General features: G+C 47.0%; 1 protein-coding gene across 1 annotated transcript in view; it reads left to right on the top strand.

Moving 5' to 3' along the window:
- Positions 1-2,933: 2,933 nt before the first annotated feature.
- PMFBP1 (polyamine modulated factor 1 binding protein 1) overlaps positions 2,934-19,996 on the top strand; it is a 36,202-nt gene continuing 19,139 nt past the window's right edge. The window contains exons 1-7 of the mRNA XM_055145816.1: positions 2,934-3,029; positions 11,178-11,393; positions 14,737-14,955; positions 16,139-16,309; positions 17,449-17,559; positions 19,383-19,509; positions 19,609-19,766. Of these exons, the coding sequence (XP_055001791.1) occupies positions 3,012-3,029; positions 11,178-11,393; positions 14,737-14,955; positions 16,139-16,309; positions 17,449-17,559; positions 19,383-19,509; positions 19,609-19,766 (1,020 nt within the window). The 5' untranslated portion in view covers positions 2,934-3,011. The remainder of the gene's footprint in view (positions 3,030-11,177; positions 11,394-14,736; positions 14,956-16,138; positions 16,310-17,448; positions 17,560-19,382; positions 19,510-19,608; positions 19,767-19,996) is intronic.

The following is a 19,996-nucleotide window of genomic DNA, read 5'->3' as shown; positions in this document are numbered from 1 at the left end:
GAACATTAAGTTTTGAATGTGGAGAGACCCAGCTTGCTCAATGGTTTGCTTCACAGTGCAGCAGCCTCCGCAGGGGGCAGTCTGACTGCCTGGCTCTCACCAAGGCAAATGTGCAGCACCAAGAGGAAAGGGGGCATGTGGCACTTGCTTGGGCATCTAATCTACTGGGATGCAAAGAAGGAAGGGGCCACGCAGTCTGCAGTCTTGAGAAAAAGTGTGGGAAACTCAAGACTCACCACCACTCCCATCTCATCAGCAGGTTTGCTTTTGAAGTTGGAGAACAGTATCTGAACACCTTTTGTTTAGAATTTTTTTTTTAAAAAAGCTGTTGCACGCATATTCTCTGAAGAGAGTTCTGGGTAATTGTCTTAATGGTAATTACATGCTTGGGGCAGTTGACATCCACTGTTATTTTTTTCTGGAAGTAAGGACCAAGGGACAGGCAAGAGAGGAAAAGGGAGAGTTTTGAGATAATGAAATCCTTTTAATGACAGAGCCATGCCGTTAACCTAATTAAACTGTAAAGTGGTTAAAAAAAAAAAAATCCAGGTACTAAATGGAAATGAAGAAATAAATTAGCTGAGACAGCAGCACTTCTGGGAAGCTTCTGGATTCCGGGCGCTCTGACATTGTAGCGCCAGGCTCCTGGGTTAGCCGCTACCCCCTCAGCCTCTAGCAGCCTCTTCAACTGGCCTGTCCAGTGAGGATTGATTTAACATGCCTGTCTCCGCCTCCAGCTCCCCTGGGAAGGGGAGTTCTGCCACTCAGGGGTGGAGGAAGCCAGGGGACCAAGGTGATGTGGGACAGAATGCTGGCTTCAGCTCCACTGCTCAGCCCTCATGGGGCCCTGGGTGACAGAGCTAGAATGACTTCCCCTCCTGGGCACGCACGCTCTGACTCCCCCCCACCCCCGACTCCCACAAGATTTGTTTATTGAATCACTGTGAGATAGATCCTTACAAAGATGTCTATGATTAGGTTTCAGTCATACAGTGTTCCAACACCCATCCCTCCACACATTCCATGCACCAGTGACCCCAGTTTCCCTCCCATCACCCCCCACCCCAGCCTACCTCTGTGGCAGACTCTCTCCTTCTGTCTCTGTCTCTCTCTGTCTCTGTCTCTCTGTCTGTCTCTGTCTCTCTCTCTGTCTCTCTCTCTGTCTCTCTCTCTCTGTCTCTCTCTCTCTCTCTCTCTCTCTCGCTCTCGCTCTCAGGGCATTGTGGTTTGGGACATATATAGAATGTTTGCATTCGTTTGTGGTCTATCAAAAATATATAGCAGAAAACTAATATCCAAGGCCAGGGGAAACAGGGGATGGGAGGACAGGTCAATGTTTGGAACCTACCACAAGTGTGTGTAGGGCGGAGGGGCGGTCAGGTACAGGAGGGTCCAGTATGACAGTATGACAATGGTAGCTGGGAATGATCACGCCTGGCTGCTTGTGCTCTCAGGGTCAGCCATGGGCTAGCGGGCGTGGGTAGGAACAGAGCCGGTGCTTCTTGGGAGCTGCCTCTCCAGAGACAGCCCTGAGCCAGGGGCAGCCCATGTGCCACCCATCCCCTTCCCTCCAGTCGGATCTCTGAGGAGAACTTCCGGTGCGGTCTGGGAGATCAGGTGAGAACTTGGCGGTTGTGCCCTGCCTCGCTTCCCCTGCGCTGCCGTGCTTCTCTCACCTCCTTGCTGAGGACACTGTCGCTGTCATGGAGGCTGTGGTACTCCCCTGAGGAGGATCCCGAGAGCCAGCCTGGGGCATCCGGCCATGGCAGGCCCCTCCCACCAGAGCATCACTCTTGGGTCCAGCATCTGAAGCGCTGTAGTGGACCTTGTGCCTGTCCTCATGGGGGTTCAGAAGCACCTGAGCAGTGGCAAAGGGCCTCCTCATTTCTTTTCACCCCATAGCCAGGCAAAAGGCTGGGCAAGGGATGATCAAGGGAGTACCCCCCCCCACTGCCAGAACCCCCTGCAAGTCACTATTCGCCACACACTCTCTTTTGACCTCAATCACCAATTTCCATCGTGACATAGCAATAAAATAATAAAAGGCCTACAAAAAGGGAGAAAGAGAGAGCTAGAGAGAGAGAAGGAGGAGGAGGAGGAAGAAGAAGAGGAAGAGGAGGAAGAGGAGGAGGAGGAAGAGGAGGAGGAGGAGGAGAAGGAGGAGGAGGAAGAAAAGCACCTGCCAAAAAGACAAGCAGGGCATGAGGGGTGGGGGCATGATGGGAGGGAACCTGGGGACACTGGTGCTGGGAAATGTACACTGGTGGAGGGATGGGTGTTGGAATGCTGTATGACTGAAATCCAATCATGAAACAGCTTTGTAATGCTCTAATGAATAGATAAAAATATAATAAAAGACCTACTTCTCTTTACTCGTCCTCTAAGCCAGAGTTCTGATGTCATCAGCTGACAGTTTTCCCTTTATTCCCATCTCTGGAGCTGTCCCTCTCCAGAATAAAGCACCAGGCTGACAGGTGAAGGGAGGCCTGTGGGTCAGTTCCATCGTTGGTCACACTCCTCTGCCATCTCACTGTTTCCACCCCACCCATGGTCCGGCCATTCCGACTCACAGGAAGCTGGGGTTATTCTAGGTGCTGACTTCCTCTGAAAGCAGGGGGAGCAGGGGGAGGTGTCTGCGGTGCGCCCGCAGCGGTGTGGGAATTAATATCTCAATGAGTAATTGCCTGAGTAATGCAGGTTGCTCAAACACCTCGCAAATGGACATTGTATAAATGTCACACCGGGTGAGTAATGACAGCTGAGGGTTGATGGACAAATTTCCAGCAAATGTAAAGTCTGTCAGCCCAGCAGTGCATGGGAGTAAGCTTTCTCTTGATGGTGTAAAATTGATGCCTTTGTTTTTGCGGCTTGCCCAGGCAGAGGAGAGAGACAGAGAAGTAAGCGGCCTGAACAACAAGCTCTTGAGCCTGCAACTGGACATCAAGAATCTCCATGATGTTTGCAAGAGACAGGGGAAGACCTTGCAGGAGAACGAACTCTGCGGAGAGGTGATGGCAAACAACAACCATGTAAGGCCACTGCCCCCCACCCCACTCTCCCACCCCCACTGCCTTGGACCCCACCTCTGCTTCTCTGCGCGGGAACACTGCACAGCTTCTCCGAGGGCCACCAGCCGAGGCTACTTCATTGCAGCCTGGGTTTCTCTCCCTTTGGAAATGATGCCACTCAGGTCACTCAGTCAGTCTCTCCAGGTTTCTGCGCAAGTTGGGATGGCAGCTGGGAGAGGCCTCCCCAAACCCTGGATCATCCAGGACCCCCGTTCCTACAGTGTTTGTTTCCTGGGAGGGACGTTAGCTCTTGGCGAAGGTAAGTGGGTCTCAGCTGCACAGATCTGTCACTGATCCTCAAGTTCAAGTCTTAGCTGGTGGGTGGACACCACCCCGTGTGATCAGTATGTCTCCTGGAGTTATCCCGGGGCTTCCTAACACTCACAGACCTTCTCCGTACAACATTTGCGCCTCACCTTACTGAGGACCGCTGCCCTTTCTGCAGAAAGTCATAAATATAGAAAAACCCATTGGTTTTTCTAAATGGACCTCAGGAAGAATATTATCATAATTTACTTCTTTCTAAATATTAATGTTTTAGGATATTTTTCACCCAGGCTGTCACAGATTTATTTATTTCCTCCCCCCTCCAACACCCCCAGTCAGGGAAAAGCTGCGTGGCTTATTATAAAGGCAACTTAGAAGGAGAAAGGTATTAAATTGCATTTTATTATTCTAATTGCCCAGAAGAAGGTCTAACAGCTTGAAACAAGCTCTACTAGGGGCTTTTCCCCTAGCACTTAACACAGAATTTAAATTTCAGACTTTGCATACCAATACACAATTAGAGGTAGACTTACATTCACCTGCCAGGGAAATCCTTAAAACATCTGCCTTCCACCAGGAAATGGAGTGTGGGAACAAAGGGAAACCCAAGATTTTTTATTTTGTTTTTGGTTTTTGTTTGTTTGTTTGTTTGCCTCTTGGGTCACACCTGGAGATGCTCAGGGGTTACTCCTGGCTCTGCACTCTGGCAGTGCTCGGGGGACCATATGAATCGAACCCAGGTCAGCCTCATGCAAGGCAAACGCCCTACCCACTGTACTATTGCCCCAGCCCCCAAAGATTTTTTAAAAGGTGGACTAATACCTACTAAGGATCTAAGGAGAGGTAAGCAGGAGGTCAGAGTTCAGGACCAAAACCCCGGAGAGAACTGGACAATTGCATCGGATGGTAGGATCTGGAAGAGTGGCAGTAAGTGGGAGTTGGGGAGAGAAAGGGCAGGACCTTGAAAACCAAGAAGGCATCTTGCTTCAAAGCCCAGGTACAGAGCTGGGATTCGGAAGCAAGTGAGGTGTCTGGGGTGCAGAGTATCGGCGGCTCCCTCTCTTTACACTGCTTGCCCTCGAGACTGACCATCTCACTGCCTCCCTGTAGGTTCCTTCCAGGCCTCAATTAAAGCCAGAGGAAAACAGTATCAGAAGGACAAAAGAGGAAGCACTAGTAAGCCATAGAAGGGAGGGTCTTTTACATGTGTGTATACTGTGTATCTGTGTATGTTTGTGTGTGTGTGTGTGTGAGTGTATGGTGTGGGTCATTGGGTTCCAAGGATGGAGCCAGGACCTCATCTGTAAAGAGCAAGCACTCTTCCACTGAGTTATATACCTGTTGTTTGGTTGTGGGAGGCTTTGGAGGGGATGGGGGTGGGCACACCCAATGATGCTCAGGAGTTACTCCTGGCTTTGCACTCAGGAGTTACTTCTGACGGTGCTTGGGGTCTGTATGGGATGCTGAGGGTGGAACTCAGGTACTCAGGTCAGCCACACCCCAGCAGTGCTGAGATCATGCTCCTGACTCCACTCCCAGGAATCACTCCTGGCAGGGCTCGGGGGACCATATATGATTCTGGGGATAGAACCTGGGTTGGTTGCATGCAAGGAAAGTACCCTATTCACTGTAACTATCTCTCCAGCCTGTGGAGGGTCTTTTTAAAGTAATTTTCAAGTTTCCTTTGGTCCAGGGCATGACATGGAGAAAATATCCTGACACTCAGTAAGCTAAATTGTCTAACTCATTCTTTAACCCTCTAGAGAACATTATATTTTATATAAATTTACTTATTGAATCACCGTTATAAAACTTTCAGGTTTAAGTCTCAGTCATACAATGATGAAACACCCATCCCTTCACCAGTGCACATTTTCCACCACCAAAAACCCCAGTTTACTCCCATTCCACATCCTCCCCCTACCTGTGTGGCAGATGATTTCTACATTACTCTCTCTCTACTTTGATTACATTCAATATTTTGATACCAGACCCACCATTATTATTTGGGATTTTACCCCAACACTCAGATCTGCCTAAAAAGGGAACATTAGACAATTTGTTTTCTATTACTGATTATGAACAGCATATGATGTTGTGCGGCCGCAGTAGAGGCCACACAATTTTGGAATTCTAAAATTTTAATAATTAAATCTGGAGGGATTTCTGCCCAAAGCGCTGGGTTCTGAGATTCATTTCTAAGTCTCTGTGATCATGGCCGTTAAGCAGTTTGATCAGGAGCCAGAGGGGTCGTTTGTGGGCAGCAACTCGGGGTTTCATTGGGGCGGGAGAGGAGAAGGTGGGTTCCATCCTCATCCCGTGAGGGCCCACGTGTCTCCTCACTGCTGGCCCATACCTGACTGTCCATTAGCCTCTGGAAGATGGTGGCCAGCGAGCCTCGGGGGGGGGGGGGGGGGGGGATAGGTGGAGGGATGGCACCTTTTCCCACCTGGGGTGGCCTGGCACCAGTAACCTAATGCAGAGTCCAGACACATTTCTGCCAAAAGCCGCTGGGTTCTGAGGTTTGTTTCTGAGTCTCTGGGATCATGGCCATTAAGCAGCTTGATCAGTAGCTAGAGGGGCCGTTCGTGGGCAGCTGAAAACATTATTTTTAACGTAAAACTATATGAGAAGTTTGATTCCTAGAGCCAGGCATGTGGTTCAGTGGTAGAGAACCTGCCTTGCATGTCAGAGAACTAGTTTGATCCTAGCATAGGAAGGAAGGGAGTCAATTTGATCTGTAGATAAAAGTAATTAGCTGAATATCTAAATGTTAATAGACTCTTGGTAGAAATTACCACGCAGTGATATCACTTATAATTATGGTAAAATAGACTTTATCATTAAGACTGAAAAAAATTCAAGTGAAACTGCTAAATGCAATGTGGGATCTGGAACAGAAAAAAAAATTGAAAAGCTGGTAAAAATCCAAGTAAAGTGTATAGCTTGAGTCCAAGTGTTTATTTCTTAATTAACTAATTGAGAAGTTAACTAGTGCTGGGGCAGGAGAGACATTACAGGAGGTGAAGCATTTCAACTGTTTGACCAAAACCCTGGTTTGAATCCTCGGTGCCATTAGTGGCCCTCCAGGAGGCACTATCCGGGGTCACACCTGAGCACAGATCCAGAAATAGCCCCAAGCACTACTGGGTAGATACGCCCCACCAACCCCCACCCCAACAAGGAAAGAAGGGAAGGAGGGAGGGACTAATTTCTTAATTTGAACACACACTACTTTTATATAAAATGTTAATGTTAGGAGACTGTGGATCAACTGTATATAAGAGCTGTCTATAAGATTTCAATTTTCTTGTGAATTATTTTTGTGAAAGTGTTCCTCTGCTAAGCAGAGATCGCGGATAAGAAGACTGTCTAAGCCACAAAGATGCATCCAACAGAAATATACACCGCTAAAGTTCACAGTTCTATACTCTCCCCTTCAGGAGGCGACAAACAAGACAAGCAATTGGTTCAAGATATAAAAAGTCACAACAGACAGGGCCCAGGGAGATGGCTCAAAGAACTGCAGCTACAGCTTTGCACATGGGAGTCCCCGGTTCAGTTCCTGGCACCACATGGTGCCCCTAGCATGGCCACAGAGGCAGCTCCCACCAAAAGTAACAGATAAACTTGTGATGGAAGGCCAAACCAAAGTTAATAGTAAAATATCCCCCCTGAAGGGTGAAGAAAGGGAGAGACGTTCCTGACAGTAACTGGGAAAAGATGAAACTTTCCATTCTTCTTTAGGGAAGTGGGGCAAATCAGCTGGGATCCAGTTATCAGAAGAATGCCAGCCTGTGACAGAGTTAGTGCAAACTAGAATAAGGAATAAAATGGTTAAAAAAGTATTTTTGAAAAGCCAGCTTTAAGCAAATCAGCAGGGCCTGATGACATACTTCGAAGAGTACTTAAGGAATTGGCAGGTGTTATTACATAGCTGCTAGCGATTATTTTTGAGAACTCAAGAGGATAAAGTAAGTCCCTATAGACTGAAAAAGGGTAAATGAAGTGCTCATCTTTTTAAAAAGGGAAAAAGGACAATCCTGGTAATTATAGGCCTGTCAGCTTAACTTCAATATCAGGGAAAATATAGAACTTAACATCAATCAATTAGCATCAACTTGAAAAGCGCAAAGTATTGGGTGGAAACCAATGTGACTTTTCAAAAGGCAAATCATGCCAGGCTAATTAATTTCCTTCTGTGAGCAAGTGGCCACCTAGGCAAGGAGGGAGCAAGAGCTCTAATCTCTTGGACCATATGTAGACTAGGAAGGTTGACTAAATACAGGGATAGATTCTGACAGGTGAACAGCGCACTCCGTACTTGAAGACAGCTGGGTCCCAGCTGGAACTCTCTAGAAACTGGAGGACCAGGTGGCCTCAGGATCTATATCCAACTCTGGATAATCATTCAAAAAGTGAATCTGACTTCCACAAATCATTTCCAACCTGCCCATTTCCTCCAGCTCTCATCTGAAATGTAAGCAGAGCAGAACCTCGCCAAATTGGTCTCCACCAGAAGGGAAAGACAAAAGCAGCAGCGGAAACTGCACTGAGGCCTTTATCTTGCTGTTTTCGAATCCATAAGGAACATGTCGGTTTAATCCAGAGCAGGAGCTTTTCCTTTAGAGGAAGAAAATAATCTTTAGGGTCGGAGCAATAGTACAGCGGGTAGGGCATTTTTCCTTGCACATGGCCGACCCAAATTCAATCCCTGGCATCCCATATGGTCCCCAGAGCACCACCAGGAATAATTTTTGAGTGCAGAGCCAGGAGTAAGGCCTGAGCATTGCCAGGTGTGGCCCAAAAAGCAACAGAAAAAAAATTAAATAAAATAGAATCTTTAATCACTGAAGGATAGGGACCGAGGAGATCTCAGAGGGACCAAGACTTATGCCCTACACTGCCAACTCAGCCCTGGAGGCCTCTCAGCGCTGAGCGGTGCATTTCTGGCCAGCAGCACTGAACCACCCAGCCCTGTTGGCCAAGGACAAAGTAAATAAATAATAATTGATAATTAAGTAGAAATTTCATAAATACCAAGTAAACTTCAGCTTTTCTCCAAGTCTCAGAATTTGATTCCTCTAAGTAACTAAAGTGTACAAGTGCTTAAAATTCAAGGAAACTGTTTTTTTCTGCCTCTGGGACAAGCTCTTGGATCTTCATTACCAGGCAAATTAGGGCAGACGTTGTTTGCTCTGCACCGGGAGATTTCAGGGAATGCCCATCGCCTGCCTGGTCCATCAGGGAGCTTCAAAAGCAAAGTAACACCCTGTCGAGTCAATGTGAACTTTGGGAAAGAGAAATACAGTGTAGCAATCTCATTTCCGGATATATATATAGAGAGAGAGGTATAGAGAGATACATAGAGAGATATATAGATATCTCTCTATATATGTGCATATATATACATATATATATATATATATATAAAGAGAGAAGACTGTTTACCCTCCAGGACTTTAAAATCAAAGAATAGCTATGAACACACCTAGACAGAGATGGTTTACCAAAAATTATGAAGGGAAGTCCCAGTGGTTTTGCTTCTGGCCAGGAGATGGGTCAAGTGATAGAGTCCATGAAGAGCACATGTGAGACCCTGAGTTGGATCCTGGCACCTCTTGCCACCACTCCCCACTACCGCTGCCTGGTGTAGCCCTGCAGTGGGGATCCGAGTGGCCCCATGAGCCTGAACTCCAAACCGGGCTCACACCTTGGGCAGTGAAGAAACTTGGAAATAAGCAGAAGCAAAGAAACCATCGACAGCTGGAAGTTGACGTCTGCTTCAAATGAACCATTCATAGCCAGCAGCGGAGAGGCCCCTTCAAATCAACAGTTACCCAGCAAAGCCAAGAGAAGCAGGATTTGGGCAAATTTTGATAGATTTTTGGGTTGTTTTGGAGCAACAGCCAGCAGCTCGAAGGCAGGGGCTACTCACAGCGCTTGGGGCACTAAGCAGAGCCAGTGAGCAAACCTGGGCGTCCCACATGCCGTGAACTCCAGCCCTAGAGCTGTCTCCCCAGCCCTGATAAGGATTTTATTCTGAATTTGCTTAGCTGAAATAAACCCTTCTGAACTAACACTCCTGGAAAGCCCAGCCTTTGCCAAGCTCTGTCCAATTAAGTGCTTATGATTCTTTTTCCAAGTAGCTCCCACTGCCCAGCTCACATGTGTGGACAGTTTGTGGCTCTTTAAAAACTCCCCTGGAAAAGAGTTTGTGTGGGCAAGTGTGTATGTATGTGCATGTGTATACGCATGTGTGTGCATATGTGTGCATTTGTGATTTGCGCGTGTGTGCATATGTGTGCGTGTGTGTGCATGTGCATGTGTGTGTGCATGTTTGTGTTGATATGTGTGTGATGTGTGCCTACATGTGTATGTGTGCACATGCGTGTGGTGTGTGTGTGCGTGTGCGCGCACACACAGCATGCTTGTGCAAGCTGCTTCCAGCTCCCTCCTCATTCACTGATAAATTGTAAAAGCAGCACATTCTTATCTTGGAAATAATGGAAGCATTTAACTAAAAACATTTAATATAAATGTTGGCAATTAAAGCTAAGCAAAATAAAAACAAACCTCCTTTTCTTTGCCTTGGGAAAAGAAATCTCCATGACTTCGCTCCACAGCCCCGGAACTCGGGCTGAATTCAGCTTGTCTTTGTCTCGAGTTTCTTTAGCCTGGTGATTATAGCAGTCCATTTTCTCTGTCTGTCCCCTCTATTCTGAGGCATTTAGGTTGAAATAAACTTCCAGGAGAGCCGCAGAGAGTAATTCCAATTGAACGGACACAATCAGCTCTCGTCCTGCTGCTGAGCTGGGCTGAATCCCCCTTATCTTCTCTGTGCCGCCCCCAGAAATCTCCTAGAGACTTCTCCCCCTTTGGGATCACACTCTTATTAATTAATCGCATTAACATTTCCTTTCTCCAGTCACTCTAATCTCAGAGTCATTCTGCCTTGACTAACCATCGCCTCCCACCATCCGACATAAACCACACCAACAAATCCAGTGGGGGCTGGTTTTCAGCAAGCTGCCTGGGTCTCCTTTGTAACACCTAAAAGTCAGGTCTCCCCTCGCCTTCAGATGCCTCTGGATGCAGAAGTTAAAATCTTCAGAATCGAGCCTAGAGGTAGTATAGAGGTTAAGACACCTGCCTGGCACGTGGCTGACCCAAATTCCATCCCCAGCACCGCATGTGGTCCCTCAAGCACCACCAGGAGAAAGCACTGAGGATAACCAGGAGGATAACCCCAACTTCCCCCACCAAAAATTATGCTAAGTGAAAAAAAGTAAATTCAAAAAAGCACTTGCAATTCCACATCTATGAGTGTCTAGAAAGACCAGATCCTTAGTGGCAGGAAGCAGGCGGCAGTTACCTGGCTCTAGGGCAGGATCAGGAATGGACAAAGGGGGTTTCCTGTCACTGTTCTATGAAGGCCACATCCAGTAGTGCTCAGGGGCTGTCCCCAGCTGGGTGCTTCGGGGATCAAGCCCAGGTGGTGCAGACCAAGTGCTCCAACCCTTGTAGCTATTTCCCTGGTCCTTAGGGAAATTTTTTTCAGATGACAGAAACATACTGAAATGAAACTATAGTGATGGTAGCACAGCTGTGTGGATGTGCTACAGTCTTTGAGTTGTATGCTTACAATGGCCACACTTTATACAGGAAAGAGAGCTTGCACACAGCCGACTAGGAGTGGATCCACGGCACCCCATATAGTCCTCCAGGCCCTGCCAAGTGTGACCCCAAAGCCCTGAGCACTTCTGGGTGTGGCCAAAAGCAAAGCAAACAAGCCACAGTCAGTCTCGGGCTCCGAGTCTGAAGTAACCGTTATCGTTCCAGGAGTTACAGATGGAGTTTGAGCCTGCGAAACAGTGTCACCTGCAGCAGCTCCAGCGACTGAAGAAAAAGCTGCTGTCCCTTCAGCAAGAGCTGGAGCTGCGCACGAAGGAGCTGCAGACATCCTACTGCTCCCTGCTGCAGTACCAGTCCGTCCTGCAGCAGCAGACGTCGGACCTGGTTCTTCTTCACCATCACTGCAAAATGAAAGAGAACGAGGTAAAGACGGAGGAGCCCCACCGTGTCCCGTAAGGCCCCGCCCCCCCCAAACAAGGCCTCACCTGCTGGGGGCGGGGGGGGGGGGGGGTTGTGGGGAACGTAGGGAAACAGCAGCACAGGGCCCTGAATGGGAGTCACAAACGGGCCATCCCCACTTCTTGCACTTGTTGAAGCTCAGCAGAGGGAACTCAGCGGAATGGCGACATGGGGAAAGAGCCCTGGTACTAATTCACGGGGGCCACGCGGTGGCGGGGACAGCGCACGCATTGCCCCTCGGAGTATGCAACCCACATCTTCGTTCTCTTGCTATAATTTCAGTGCAAAGGCTTCTAGGTCTCAGGGGCAGGGGGGCAGGGGATCAAAGAGATCTAAGCTCCATTAAATGAATTGGGGTGGGTTGGTTGGTTTGTTTTTAGGGAAAACAGGCTTCTGATAATATGGAAATTTCTGGCACTTGCATAGTTTGATAAACTAACTATGCCTCGAGTTAGGGAGTGCCAGATTAGTCATTTTTTCCAGAGTGGAATTTTAGAGAGTATAGACTTAGCGTAAGGATATGCAAGGCATTCGTTTCTGTTCTTAGTACATGAGCAGAAATGAATGCCTTGCATATCCCTAAGCTAAGCCACTTTAACATTTATTAAAGTGGAGAATAACTTCCTCGTGTAACCCAAAGGAAATTCGACAAGCTAGGGTTATCGAGCAAACCTATAGAGCAGGAGCAGGAGCAGCAGTAAACCCCCAGGTCGACGGAAGGTCCCGGACTACCTCCCCTGCTATTTTCTTTCCTTGCATTTAAAGATGTAGTACAGCAGGTAGAGCGTTTGCCTTGCATGCAGCTGACCTGAGTTTGATCCCCGGCATCCCATATGGTCCCCTGAGCCCCGCCAGGAGTAATTCCTGAGTGCATAGCCAGGAGTGGCCCCTGAGTACGTCCAATAGGGCCCAAAATCAAAACAACAGCAAAGAATGTTTAAAGGGAACGTGAGAATCTGCCAGAAAGGAATATGAGAGAAAGAATACAGAAATGTTAATTCTACATAGCACAACCTGGGACAAAGTCGAGGAACACAAACCACATTTTAACAGAAATGCAGGAGTCTGGTAAAACTGGCTGGTTTGCTGGAGCTTAAACCAGAGTCCAGCCTGGATAAAGTATCCCTTAATGAGATGACCCTTCTATTTGGCTGCTTCTTATAGTAAATATCAAGTAAGAATGGCTTAAGTTGGTATATTTCTCTGACATATCAAAGAAGCTGGAGATTGATGATGTAGGATCATCATGGTAACCACAAGTGCCACTAGATTCCTTAGGTCTAGTCTCTTTTTTCTTTTTCCTCTTTTTTTTCTCAGTTTTTGGGCCACACCTAACAATGCTCAGGATTCACGCTCCTGGCTCAGCACCCAGGAATCACTCCTGAGAGTGCACAAGAGACCATATGGGATGCCTGGAGGGATCAAACCTTACTGTACTGTCTCTTCAGGCCGACAAGTCTAATTAATCTCTTAACACACTATGATCAAGTCCTGGCTCCATTTCTCTAGGTGCCTAAGTTGGCTGCTGGAGCACCAGCCATCACACCTTTGTTTCAAATCATCAGAAAAGGGGTATAAAGGTACATTCCTCCCTTTCACTCTCCAGAAACCCCACACAACACTTTTTCTTTCACATTACTATGCAGAGTTATTCACAATAACTACAGCTAGTTTCCAGGAAGTCTAGAAAATATGTTTAAGTGATGTATGTTGCCATCCCAAATAAAAACAAGGCTCTATTAGTAATAAGGGAAGAGAGATTTAATATGAGATTCAGCAGGTTGCTATGAGTGTTACTAACACAAAACCCAAACTAGGACTGCATTGGAAGAAATGCAATGAGAACCAGTCATCCTACCAGATTCTCTCAATCTTTGTTACACATCAGCATCTTAGTATTGTCTGTCACTGGGCATCAGCCACAGATCCTACAACACAGAGGTGAATGCAAATAGTCAATTCAAGAGGTGATTTAGCACCTGTGATGGGGTGAGTGAGTCAAAGATGGGGCCAGAATTCTCAAAAGGAAAATTTCTATTAAAGTTCTTGCCGTGGGCAGTTAGGATTCAGTCCTCTGGGAGAGACAAGGCTCAGGGTGGTGCCAGCAACACTGTTGGGGGCTGCTGCTGAGACTTTTTACCCCTCAGCACTGATGATTTGCCCCGTCTGTGTCCCTAAGGCACAGATCGTGTGGTGTATGTGCCAAAGAGTGGTGCCTCCCAGGGAGAAATGAGTGGCCAGCTTTGGTTCCAGACATTTCTATACAGGATGTTCTTCAGCTCTTCTCCTTACCTAGTAAACAACCCAAACTAGAAGGTTCTTTCCTTTAAAAAAAAATTCGGGGCTGTAACTATAACATAGTGGGTAGGGTGTTTGCCTTGCATGCAGCCAACCCAGTTCGATTCCCAGCATTCCATATGGTCCCCTGAGCATCGATAGGAGTAATTCCTGAGTGCAGAGCCAGGAGTAACACCTGTGCTGCATCACCGGGTGTGGCCCAAAAAGAAAAAAAAAAAAACCTCAAGTGATATTGGATCAGGAGATTCCTCCCTGAAATCTGTGCCACACTATTGGAGCCAAAATAAATTCTCCCTGACAACCTTCCCACTCTCAAATCCTCCATTTCCATTCTGTGCTGTTCAAGCCTCCACGTCCACATTTTCAACTCCCTGAAATTGTTTGCTACTTTGAACTCTTGTCTCCCCACCCCCACCCCCCACCCCTGCCACAAATTTTAAGTTTGTAAAAACTCTCTGAAGGAGTTGATGTATTCTACCCCCTTATTGGCCACATTGCTTTCGAGCTTTCAACAAATATCTGTCAGTTGGTTGGCTAATTAATTGATAAAGAAAAAAAGGAGTCTAAATAAGGACCGCGCCAATCCCAGAGGGGTTACAGGTCATGTTCTGCCACCGTCTCGAGGGAACCTGGCTGACAAGGCCTGTGCATCTGAGGGGCTGGACGCTCCTAAATTAGGCCTCTGGAGAATACCGGAAAAGAGACGATGCCGGTATTTCAAGCCCTTAGCATGTGGAACGGTACACCCTCATTTCCATTCATCCAGTCTTTATTGAATTCTTATACAAGCCAGGCAGAATGGGAAATAGATATGGCTTCTAGTTTGAAGGAAGTGACCATCTAAATCACAATTTTTTCAAAAATTCCTAGTGCTTAACATTCTGACAGGACACCTCGCAGCGTCTTGCTTCCTGAGTTTCTCGAGAAGCTGGAAGAAGCCTCCGCAGCCTCCCCTCTTCCTCTCGGGGGCTTCTGCGGGCTAAGTGTGGTGTGTGTCCTGCCCCCTCAGGTGATCCTGTATGAAGAGGAGATGGGGGGTCTGGAGAACACAGGGGAGAAGCTCGTGTTGGCGCAGGAGCAGCTCGCCCTGGCCGGAGACAGGATCCTCTCCCTAGAAAGGAGCTTAAGTCTCTACAGGGATAAATATCAGATGTCCCTGAGCAACATCGAGCTCCTGGAGTGCCAAGTGAAGATACTGGAGGGGGAGCTCAGCGGAATGATCAATCAGGTAGGACTTGACCCACGTCGCTCAGCCCTGGTCGGCTGTGTCAGTCCCGACTCTTCCTCCCAAACCTTCACCTTACACCCGGATGTCATTCCTATTCATGAATTGTGCAGCCCTAGACCTTCGCACTTCCTGCTTTGTGTCTCCTATAAAATGGTTCTTCAAGGGTCAGGACACAGAGCCCATCTCTGTCCCCAGTTCCTGCGTCACGGTCAGTGTTTTACTAATAGTAAATATTCTGACAGCCCCTTTTCAGGAAGCTCCGCCTTCATGGCTCTTTACTTTCAAATATTTTGTGGTTATTTTTGTGTATTTTTTTTCTTGGCAAAATTTAGATTTAGGTAGATTTTCAAGAAATTTCCCTTTGGAAAAAAATTGACACAACTTATGGAACACGACATGCTTTTTGCTTTTTGTCTAGTTTTCTTCTGTTTCCTTCCCTAAGATTTTACTGTAGCAGTGTAGCACTGTCATCCCATTGTTCATCGATTTGCTCGAGCAGGCACCACTAACATCTCCATTGTGAGACTTGTTGTTACTGTTTTTGGCATATCGAATACTCCAGGCTCTGCCTTGCCAGCGGGATACTCTCAGTGGCTTGCCGAGCTTTCCGAGAGGGATGGAGGAATCCAACCCTGGTCAGCCACATGCAAGGCAAATGCCCTACCTGCTGTGCTATTGCTCCAGTCCGAGATTTTACACTTTCTTAACAGAGTTCATATTTCTAGGTAAATTATAGTTGAAATTGGTTTGTGAATAAAATCTCATATACATTTAATCAATCATTTGATTTATCCATACTGCATGGATGGATACTAATACTAATTATGTACACTAATTATGTGTACATAATTAGTGTGTACATACATGTGCACATACAAATCTGCATAGACTATTCCTGGAAAAAAAATCCAGAAATAAACTTGTTAGCACAGACTTTCATGGAAGAGACGTGAGTTGGTAGGTCAAGATAGAAGACTGACTTTCCAGTGGATTCTCTTAGGAATGGGTTGAATTCCTAAGTTTTTTGCCATGTAGATGTCCTTGTTGCTTCCCCCACTGGCTTTCTGTTAAAGAATCCATGATGTGCATATATGAACATAAACTTTTAGAATCTGTCTAGAGATAGTCATGACTTTCTGAAGCTAAGCTGAACAAACCAACCCATTCTTTTCAACTTTCCCAGGAGCCCAAGAGCCAGGGCGATCATGCCCAGGTGCAGATCTCCACTCCCCACTGCATGGTTCATGAGCATCAGGAGACCCTGAAACGCCTGTCGGAAGTGTGGCATAAGGTCTCGGAGCAGGACGATCTCATCCAGGAACTCCGGGATAAACTAGCCTGCAGCAATGCTTTGGTAAGGGCCTTTTCCTGGGATGTCTTTTCTGAGATGCCCAAAGTGGAAAAGAGATGAGACACCTACACTCATCCCTTTCACCAGGAGTCTTTGAGGTCCTTAAGTCATCAAGTGTCACTTAATAATGAGGAGATAGTCTGAGAAATGTGTTGCTGGGTGATTTTTTTGTCCTTATGTGAGTGCTCTGGAATGCATTTATGCTACACACAACAGCTGGAGGGGGTCACTGGTCATGGGCTTCATCACTGTCAGAGACATCATTACCGATAATGCAACTGTGTAAACCAGCCCTGGTCTTTTGTTCATGGGATCCTTGGTATGTACACACCCCAACCCATTCTAAATTTGAGATTTTGAGATTCTAAAGAGACTAAAATATCTCTCACACGGTGACCTCAGCACACACCCATGGGAAAATGATTAAATAAATGAACATAAAGAGATAGCCAATTTATAAAATAATATGCAGCAAGTCAAAGTCTTAAGCAGCTCTGTGAGAGGTTCAGTTCCACTTTCGTCTTTTGAAGTTGTTTGAACCACAAGTGCTAACCAGATACTGCCACTAGTGCCGTCTAGAGAATACCTGAAGAGATTGTCACTCCTTATTTCAGTTTCCTTTGAATTGTTTTCAATAAATTACAAAAGTGTTATGGGGTTTTTTTTGTTATTTTGATTTTTTGGTTTGTTTTGTTTCAGAAAAAGCACATAGGCATTCACCCACTTCCTAAGAAACTTGCTTTTTAATTTCTTAAACTTTGGATCTCATCTTCTTATTGATTAGGTAAATCTTTCCACCACAGTAGTCAAAGAACCTTCTCCTTCTGCCTCACACACTGTACCACACACGTGTGCCGGACAATCCACAGTGGATTCTCCACAAACCAATGTCTGTCCACAAATCTACAAACCAATGTCTGTTCCTCAGAGAAAGTTGATGTAAATTTGAGAACAACATCTCTTCCCTGTACCAACCCCACCCCACAAGAAGAGCCCTTAGTCCGGAAGTGTGTGATGAGTTAGAGCGTTACAGTAAATGTTAGTTGATAAATGAAATAGTCTGCAGGAAGAAACAATAACCCTTGTGTTAAAGTGCATTGCTGGCCCATTCAGCACAAACTGACCTGTGTTCTCGGTTGCAGGTTTTGGAACGTGAAGAGGCTCTGATAAAATTACAAACAGAATTTGTTTCTTACACAGCAGTTCACAGACATCCTCCTGAATCCTCAGAAGATTATGAAGACATCAAGAAGGTACGGGAACTTTTGCTTATTTTTTCCTGGTAAGGTCCAGCCAGAGTGACTTGGATTCTGAGTTTTCTTGCTTATCCTCTCCTCCATTTTATACTTTATTTTATATCTGTGGCCCTTAGTTGGGCTAATCATAAGGATACTCTATATAAAATAATGCTTCACCCCAACAAGTGTGCTGGCAGAATTAAACTTGGGAAATGAATTTTGAAGGTAAACCACCTTTTCTTTTCCACGCCAACAGTCTTTTATGGAGTCTTTGACTATGTGTCAGTTTCTATTTCTTAATCTTTTTTAATAATAAATAAGACAGGGTCTCCTGTGAAATTCAGCAGACCATCCAAATGTTTCACTTATGGCTAAAATTGCAAACATAGGGAAGATGATTCAAATGTACTGTTTTCAAAATCCAAAAGCCAGTTCAAATGTGCATTCTACTTATGAACAAGTGTCTAACCTATGTAAACAGACACCAAGATTTGGGCCATCACACCAGTCAAACCTCATTTAGTCTTCCCCTCAGGAAGCCAGTCACTGAATTTGAGGTTACGGCAAAGAAGCTCTACCATCAAACCAGCTAAAATAGCAATGAGAGCTGGCAAAGAGGACAGACAATATATACAAGTATTCCAAGAGGTTCTGTTGGTCCAGGAGTTGTCAGGATGAATTAGGAGCTCAGTATTGAACTTTGGAGCTTCAGTGAGGCCACCTTCTCAGTGAGGCCAACCCAACTGTTCTATTTCAAATCATACCCCCTGGGCCATAGAGAAGAAGTAATCAGATAAGGTGACCCGGGTTTGATCTCCAGAATCCCATATAGTTCCCCACCCTGTCAGGAATGGTCTCTGAGCTCAGAGTCAACAGTAATCCCTGAGCACCTTCAGATGTGACCCCAAAACAAAGTCCACACCCATCATCCCTCGCCTCTGTTCCCCTTTTACTGTTTTCCCATGGCACTTACCAACATCAAAGGTTTTTGTAAGTTGCTGGGGCAGAAGAAATCTTATAGTAGGGAAGGCACTTGGATTCCATCCCCGGCACCTCATGCAGTCCCTAGAGTCCACTCAGAATCAATTCCTGAGTGCAGAGCTTGGAATAAGCACTGAGCATCACCAGGGCTGGCAAAAAAAAAAAAAAAGTTTTTGTAAGCTGCTGCTGTGTGTGGTACTCACCCATAGTCCGCTCCAGTGGGGCAGATTCGTGCCTGTTTCCATCAGCACCGGCCCCAGGACCTTGGACAGAGCCTGGCCCAGCCAGAGCACCATAAAACTGTTGATCTGGAGAAGAAAGGCCTTGCTTTCACCTGCATTCTGAGTGTGGGGACTCGACAGAAGCTTTTCTTTTATTCCTTTCTTAATTGTTTTTACTGCAATATTAATGGCCTATCATGAAATTCCTCGTTCAAGAGCCAGAAAGAAAGCTTCACAAGGGTTAAGACATTTGCCTTGCAAGCAACTGACACTGGTTCAATCTCTAGCACAGCCTATAGTCCCCCAAGCACTACCAGGAGTGATCCCTGAGCACACAGCCTGGAGTAAGCTCAGAGCACCCCTGAGTACAACCCCAAAACCAAATTAAACAAAACTCCTCAAGGAAAGTCTCATTCACTGGGTCCTCGGTATAGTCACAAAATCGGGCAATTGTCATGACTGATTCCAGGACATTGTCATTGCTCCAAAGCAAAACCCATTTCCACGAGCTCCCCCGCACCTCCCAGCCCCAGACCCTGGCTGATGTCTCCGTGGCCTTGCCCGTCTGGACCCCCAGCTTTCTAGAAAGGTCTCCCTCCATGTCCACTGCTGCTGGATGCTCTTCTGTCTTCCCAGATCCTGAAGCACCTGCAGGAGCAGAAGGACAGCCAGTGCCTCCACGTGGAGGAGTACCAGAACCTCGTGAAGGACCTGCGCCTGGAGCTGGAAGCCGTGTCGCAGCAGAAGAAAGTCATCATGAAGGGTATACCACGCGGCCCTCGCGGGGAGGGGCGCTGGGGGGCCGGCCGGAAGCCGAGGAGCTTCTGGGCCAGAGGTTCTCTGTGGGCGGGGTGTGCAACAGACGTGATGAAGCTGGAGCTGGACCTGCACCAGCTGCGGGAGGAGACCGCTGCCCACATGGAGAGGAAGGACCAGGAGACCACCTGCCTACAACGGCGGCTGCAGGAGCTGCAACTCCAGTTCTCTGAGAGCCAGAAGATGGGCCTGAAGAAAGACCAGGTGAGGCGTGTGGGCTCGGGCATCGCCAGCCTGAGTCAGAGATGACTCAGGATGGGAAGGTGGGGCTGGCGGGTGTTGGAGCTCGGTGCTCGTCCGACTGAAACCATCAGCACGAGAGTGAGCCTGTATGGGGGCAGAGGGACACACAGCGGGAGGGCACTGCCTCGCACGTGGCTGACCCAGCTCTGATCCTGGCGGCCCCTACGGTCCCCAGCACCACCAGGAGTGAT

Source organism: Sorex araneus, chromosome 8 (assembly GCF_027595985.1).
Source record: "Sorex araneus isolate mSorAra2 chromosome 8, mSorAra2.pri, whole genome shotgun sequence".
Lineage (NCBI taxonomy): Eukaryota > Metazoa > Chordata > Mammalia > Eulipotyphla > Soricidae > Sorex > Sorex araneus.
The sequence above is the reverse complement of the archived record's forward strand: the minus strand, read 5'-3'. Positions and strand labels throughout refer to the sequence as shown.